Source organism: Echinops telfairi, unplaced genomic scaffold (assembly GCF_000313985.2).
Source record: "Echinops telfairi isolate 266 unplaced genomic scaffold, ASM31398v2 ScPeMD7_8;HRSCAF=38, whole genome shotgun sequence".
Lineage (NCBI taxonomy): Eukaryota > Metazoa > Chordata > Mammalia > Afrosoricida > Tenrecidae > Echinops > Echinops telfairi.
In genome coordinates this window covers 10,592,107-10,599,436 of record NW_022103905.1, presented here as the reverse complement: position 1 = coordinate 10,599,436, position 7,330 = coordinate 10,592,107, and the positions used below count along the sequence as shown (strand labels likewise).

At 43.9% G+C, this 7,330-nt stretch overlaps 1 protein-coding gene across 1 annotated transcript in view; it reads left to right on the top strand.

Moving 5' to 3' along the window:
* Positions 1-5,578, top strand: part of MYO5A (myosin VA) — a 124,817-nt gene extending 119,239 nt beyond the window's left edge. The window contains exons 38-40 of the mRNA XM_013006341.2: positions 1,012-1,186; positions 4,333-4,413; positions 4,916-5,578. Of these exons, the coding sequence (XP_012861795.2) occupies positions 1,012-1,186; positions 4,333-4,413; positions 4,916-5,068 (409 nt within the window). The 3' untranslated portion in view covers positions 5,069-5,578. The remainder of the gene's footprint in view (positions 1-1,011; positions 1,187-4,332; positions 4,414-4,915) is intronic.
* The last annotated feature ends 1,752 nt before the right edge of the window (positions 5,579-7,330 follow it).

Below are 7,330 nucleotides of genomic sequence, written 5' to 3'. Positions count from 1 at the left end.
TTAGTTACGACAAGGCCAGCAGTTCAAAACCACCAGCCGCTCCGTGGAAGAAAGATGAGACTTTCCAGTTCCATAAAGAGTCAGAGTCGGAAACCCACAGGGGCGGTTCTACCCTGTCCTGTAGAGTCAAAATGAACTCGATGGCAGTGAGTTTGGTTCGGTGTGGTTGGTTTGGTGGTGCCGTGTACAAGTACTAAGCTATTAAATGTGAGGTTGGTGGTTTAAACCCACCAGCTGCTCCTCCGGAGCAAGACGAGGCTGTCTGCTCCTGTAAGTATTTAACCTCAAATATGTGTGAGTTTAAATCGACTTGAAGGCAGTGGGTTTGGGTTTGCTCACTGGATTGGTCAGCTCGTGAGACCTCAGCACGGTTTCTTGGTCTCGCTGTGTGTCTGTCTGTCTGTCTGTCTGTCTGTCTGTCTTTCAAGGCCCTCTCCTCAGTTGTCTTCCTCTACTTCCATTCCGGAGCTGTCCCGGGCCAGGCTCTCCGCTGCCGGGCTCCTCCCCAGGCAGAGCGTGGGCCCGAGGTCCACGTGGGGCAGCCGATGTTTCCGTTCACTGACTTGGCCTTTGCCATAAGGAAGAGAAAGCACGTCAAGGCTTATCGATCCTCACCGATCAAAAAGAACTCGTCTCTCAAGCAGCGAGATGTTATGAAGTGTGTCCTGGTGGGCGGATCCACCAGGGCACAGCCACATGGCGTGCTCTGTTTGGCTTAAGAGCAAGCTTTATTTCATACTGCGTGTTACGGTGACTCCGTGTCAGGTCCTTCCGTGAAAGAATATTCTCGAGCCATTTAATCTTACATAATTATGATGATAAGCCTCTAAACTATGTATAATGGGACAGTTTCAAGCATAGCTGATGAGATTTAAGGGAATTGAACAAAAATACTGCCTGTCACTTTAGCATAACATCCTGACAAGGCCATGCCCCCCCAAATTAAGACATTTTGACAATGTTCAGCACATTGGTATTCTTCCTCTCGCCGACTCTCTCTGCTTGGCACAGGTACAATGTCAGCCAGCTGGAAGAATGGCTGCGTGACAAGAATCTGGTGAACAGCGGGGCGAAAGAAACCCTGGAGCCGCTCATCCAAGCTGCTCAGCTTTTGCAAGTGAAGAAGAAGACCGATGAAGACGCAGAAGCCATTTGTTCCATGTGCAATGCCCTAACGACTGCCCAGGTAAAGCCATGGCCTAGGGGGAATGGGTCAGCAGTTAGCACACCTGATCGCTGGCATCGTCAAGGGGCGCTGTACTTATTACCTTTGTACTAACTTGACTTCCTCTGTGGCGGAGAAGCCGGTAGGCCTCTGCAGATCTGAAGACTGGAGAGTTGTCCAGAATGTCACACATTCCATGCTACTTGCAGTCATCTGTTTCTTCCATGCTCCACCCATAGAGATTGAGGGCCCACAGTGTTTGGTCATGTCCCAGGCTCTGAGCTACATCCACGAACAGAGAAAACTCCCCGCTTGCATGAGGTGGGGTACCTAAAGTGTCTGTCCTATCAAACAACAACAACGTGCTGTGTTATTTGAAAACTGCATGATTCTTGAGGCTTCTCTTTTTCAAAGACAGATAATCCTTGTTTCCTTTCCATAAAACACCGGATGGGGGTCTTATGTCCAAGCCCCAAGTGTTGCTCAGTGAGATACTTCAATAAGGAGCAATCCCTGCCTTTAAGGCGCATACAGGCTAGTGGGGAAGACAGAGCTGGGCCTAGGTGGTGCATCACATTCGGTCTGGCAAGTTCTAGAGTAGAGGAAGCGGTGTGAGGCAACTCAGGCGTGATACCTGACTCGGTTCAGAGAAGGATCTGGGCAAAGCCAGCTAGACGCTGAAGGATGCCCAGCATTTGAGGCGCGGAATCCTTGGAAGACGAGGGCAACAGCGCGAAGCAGGACCAGGCACGAAGGCACGGATGAGCCCCTTTTTTGTTTTCTTTTGCCGGGTTATTTTCTGTTGATTGCTGGACTTCTTTAATATTTGTCCCGTATCTTAGAACCTAGAGCTCTCCAGGTGTGCCCCGTATTGCAATCAGAACCCAAATCAGTAGAGTCAGATGCAAGATTTGCAGCTTCAAAATGCTGAACTTCTAGTTACTTAATTCTTAGTAATACAGCAAAATTACGTTACTGTGTTATAATTTTAAATCCCACCTCTTGCGATTTCCACAACCATGGAAAGTTAGAATATAATTCATTTGGCGAATTTTATTTCACAAAGGTCCTACATCTTTAAACTCCTAATACTTGCTCTTGATTTCAATAATTGCTCACCGGCATGATAAACATTCCCACTTTCTAGTCCACATCTCTCTGGGGTTTGATTTCATCTTTGCTACTAGATCAGCACTGTCCAATTTAATTAAATTTTTTTCTATTTTAAGTTAAATGGTCACATCTGACTATGCCTTAAAAAAATGGAAATATCTTTCTACCTTATTTTAACAATGATTTAATTAGATATAATGATTTTATCCCCAAAAAATGATTTGATGTTTTAAAAAATTCAAACATTTGTTTATTGGATGTCTGATCTGTACCACTCTGGGTCTCTCTATGATACTTTGTTCTTCTTAAATAATTTTATTGCCATATAATTCACATACCATAGGAGTCAGTGGTTTAAATATATTGAAAAGGCCGTGCATTCATCTCCACAATCCGTTTTAGAGCATTGTGTGAATTCTTGTATCCCTTATTATTGGCTTCCATTTCCCTTCCAGTTCCTTTGCCATAACCCTGAGAAAGTATCGATCTAGTTATTGTCCCTATAGCTTTTCCTGTCTTGAATTTCATATGAAGAAAACCACACAGAACAGATCCCAACAACAGAATAAAACACAGGAAACCCTCAATCCAGGAGACAGCAGAAAAGAACAAAACGTAGAACAAGTTACAAATGGGTCCAACGGGGAAACCAGTGGTAAAATGTGACATTTTCGCCGAAGTGCAGTGATCCACTTGACAGTGCACGCTGAGAACAAGCCTGTTCGCATCTTTGGTCAGCTAACCGAGGGAATTCCCTGAAGGCTTCTTCCAGGTGGACGCCCTGTAACGGGTTCTGGACTTGTACTGTCGTGCATAGCCTTCGACACACCAGGTGCTCTGATTTTAAGCTCATATAGAGTTCCCTGTCAGCTCCCATCTGGCTCTGATCATCGATGTTCCTGTTAATCATCCTGGCATCCCACTGCAGGGGTGTTACTTGCCCTCGTGAAGGGAGCAAGGGCACATTGTGAGACCGAATTGGTCTCAGAGCAGGACTGCAGTTAAGTGCGAGCTCAAAGTGCATTTGCGCATCTGTGGTCTGCAAACATGGCTGCTCTCGTTTAAGGGAGCATTATCAGTTTCTTGGTACTAATATAAATAACCTCTGTGGGCCATTTGGTAGTTCTAGGAACACCATTAATCAATTCAGTGGTATAGAACTTAAAAATACTACTAAGAAAAGGAAATTATACATGTGTAGAAAGACCTTTTAAAACTAAAATGCATAAAATATTCACTTACACCATTTTAAAATGTATGACTGAACATTGTTTAAGAAAGCAATGAGAGTTGGACACCAGGCAAAAATTACAATACTGCTCCTTCACTAGGGCCAAACTATGTCTCTTAGTGGCTTTTAAAGCCCTTCCTAGCCTCTAATGAATTGGTTCATTTTAAAGGCCTTTGTTATTATTTATTTATAATAAGTTATCTTTTGTAAAAATATGTTTTAAAAGAAATAATAATTAGTTCCTTTATTTTTTAACTCTCGCTGGAAATGTGCCACTTGAAGAGAGATGAGCAATCGCAGAATGCCATCAAAAGCATATGTGGAAAATAGAACGTGTGCTGTACAGACAATAGCTAAATGAATACTAAGGGTAAAAATATGATTTAAAAGAAATATTATTTAGTTCCTTTATTTTTAACTCTCGCTGGAAATGTGCCACTTGAAGAGAGATGAGCAATCGCAGAATGCCATCAAAAGCATATATGGAAAACAGAACGTGTGCTGTACAGACAATAGCTAAATGAATACTAAGGACACTGTTGGCAATTGCTGCTTTGGGAGGCGGGCGATTGGGAGTGGAGGCATGTTTCGTGTGGTATTCTCCAAAATATTTCATGTCTCTTTATAAATCATACAAAGAGTACATACGTATGAAAGTTAAGGTAATTAAAGGTAAACCTGCCCTCCGACCAGCTCCCTCTCCCTTCTCCCTGCGTAGAGCCGATGAATGTGTGTGCAGACCCCAGGCCCTCCCCCCAGATCACTGGCTCTCCGGGCGCATTTGCTGATATACTGAGAACCGCGATCATCTCCTTTCTTACAGATTGTGAAAGTGCTGTTTTTGTACACTCCGGTCAACGAGTTTGAAGAAAGAGTCTCCGTATCATTTATTCGCACTATACAGGTAAGAGCTGTTCCTCCGCTTCCCCCTTCCCCTTTGGGTTACCAATTGGGCTACAGACCACAGGACCAGCAGTCCAAAACCACCAGCTGAGAGAAGGGTGAAATGTCTACCCTAATGGAGCAGCAGTTGGACCCTCACAGGGTCAGCTCTACCCTGTCCTGCAGGGTGGCCATGAGTCCAAATTGATTCAATGGCTGTGAGGTTTGTTGTTTTGTTTTGTTTTGTTTTGTTTTTAGCGTCATCGTCAATGCCCTCTTTTGAGTGGAAATGTTTTAAGTGATTAAAAAGTAATGTTTTTAATCTTTGATTTGTTTATCTTATTTTTATAATATGTTAACTTTTTAAATAACAGCTTATTGGGAAAGTTGAGTGCTTTGAAAACCAAGAGAAACATTCTCTACTCGTCGGGGATTTTTCGGGTAGTATGTTTGACAGAAAAATAAAAAGCCTTGTAGAGTCAGAGAACTGATGCCGTGCTTGTCTCTCTCTGTAATCTTCCCAGGTGCGTTTGAGAGACAGGAAAGACTCTCCTCAGCTGCTCATGGATGCGAAACATACCTTTCCTGTGACCTTCCCGTTTAACCCTTCCTCCCTGGCACTAGAAACCATCCAGATTCCAACCAGCCTGGGCCTGGGATTCATTTCACGGGTCTGAAATGGATGTCTAGGGAAATATTGACAATATGTTGCTTGCCTGAAATAAGATCCCCTCCTTCCCGGTCAGCTACTGAAAACACATTTTTAAAGATAAAGCACGTATTATCTCCCCAGCAAGGGTCTTAACTGGAAATCTCTTGAAAAAGGCTTTGCTCACCTGGGAACGAAAGAGAAAGGCCTGTGTTGTGCTACCTTCTCTAGCACCGCCCCGCCCTAAGCAGCTAGGTCTTCCGAGTTTACACACAGGTGAAGGAAGGAAGGAAGTCGGAGGGAGAGGGCGGGAGGAAAAATGTGTCTTCAGCGGCCAGCATTTATTTTAGATCCTTAGTATTGCATTTAAATGGGACAAAAACCTAAATTCCATCGATCAGCTGTTGTCTGAACAGAACCCGTGATGGAGCTTAACAGAAGAACTGGAAGAGCGGTCACTACTGAGCACACCTCCGGGTAGGAGTCCGTTCTTGACGCTGTCAAACTGGAGTGAAGAAATAAACGGGCAATACGTAAAGTTCTTGGTCAAGAAACGTCCTTCTTTGGGTTGCTGTTATAGAGAGATACGAAAGAGCCGTCGCGTAGCTGTCCGTCTGTCTCTACGGTAGTTCTCTGAGTGTTTCCCATGGCTGCTACGTGCTGTGGTCTTGAGAACGTAAGTGGCATTCCGATCAGGCAGAAAACGTTTCTGTGCCGACTCTGTTTACAATTCAATCAGATCACAGTTTACCTGGACTGTGTGCAAATACCTACCGGCTCACCTGCCAAGGAAACCGGAGACGTGGTAGCAGACACTGACTGGACGGGGTGGTACTCACCTGACACAAGGTTTGACCTTTAGGGGTAGGATTGATTAGACAAAGTGGCTACTGTAGATGTCATTATTTATTCAGGATGCATTATGTGATCCGCTCATTAATTTTCCCCGGTGGCTATCACATCAGGGTACAGTGCTCTATGAAGTGACTTATTTTTTAATTTTCAGATTTGATTCCTGCAGTGCACATTCTCAATCTTAGCAGGTTTTATTTCTTCTTCTTAATTTAAGAATCAATCTGTCACTTCTAGAAAGGATCATTGAAACATTGATGATTCAAATCCGAAGACCTTGATTATCCTTACAGGTTATGCAAATGAAGGTGTAGACTAGATATTTAATTATGATTCCGTTTTCGTAGGCTATAAGTGTTCTCAGATACTACTAGATACTTTAAAGAGCATCATATTAGAAATACTTTAAGAAGACATATATGAAATATAGAAGATTGTTGAATTTTACAGAGGATTTGGCTCCCTAAGAGCCAGATTCTGTTAAGTTTCCATTCTGAAATTCCAGTTAAACAGACTGCCCCACCCCCAGGGTCTCATACAACAAATCATCAGGTTGTGCAAAAGCAAATCGTTAGTTTTCATTAGAAACTCTGGATCAGAATTACAATCATAGGTTTATGTCATTTAAGTGTTAGCCGTGTGCAATATTCCGGGAGAATCAAACCCTTCCAGGCCTGTGATAAAGATTCTTAGATGATAAACACTGCCTATTCCCTTATTTGGGCCTCATTTTCCTTGTCTTTAAGATGAGAGGGTTGAGCAGCTGCTTCTTGAGATCCTGTCCCTCTAAAGCCTCCCCTCTCAGAACTTGGATCCCAGAGCAGCAGGCTGCACTTTCAGAGCTCCCTCTGCTGGACAGCCCAGTCTCTGGGACCTGTTCAGGGATTCTGAAAATACAAAATCCCAGGTATCTAGTCGCCATAACCTTACTTAAGTGGATATGATTTGCGTTTATGCCTTTAAGGAGGCCTACTATATTTTTATTATTTGAACATTAATTTGGTAGGTGATTATTACCGGATCATGTACTGCTCTCTTCTGTTGACTATATTTATTTATTTGCAAAATCAACCCCAAACACAACTGATTCAACGTGTCTCCCTTTTCCCTGGTTGGCAATGCGGTTTTCAGGGAACAATTAGTCTTCTAACTAAGGCTTCTAATTGCGGTTACTACTGAATGTGGCCCTAGTACAACAGAGATGGGGATTGGATGAAGGAGCTGCTAGCAAAAACAGAGGGGGGGAGGGGGGTGCAACCCTGATGTAGGCTGCCCACCTCACACGTGGAAGCTCTCCAAGACCCTTGCCCCAGCTTAGTCCAGTCTAGGAGATCGGGCCTTCAAGACATCAATGCAACAGAGAGATCATACCCTGAAGCCTCTCGGGCCTGGGCCTTCCCTTCTGCTCCCTCGGCACCCTGTGGCATGCTAGAGCCCT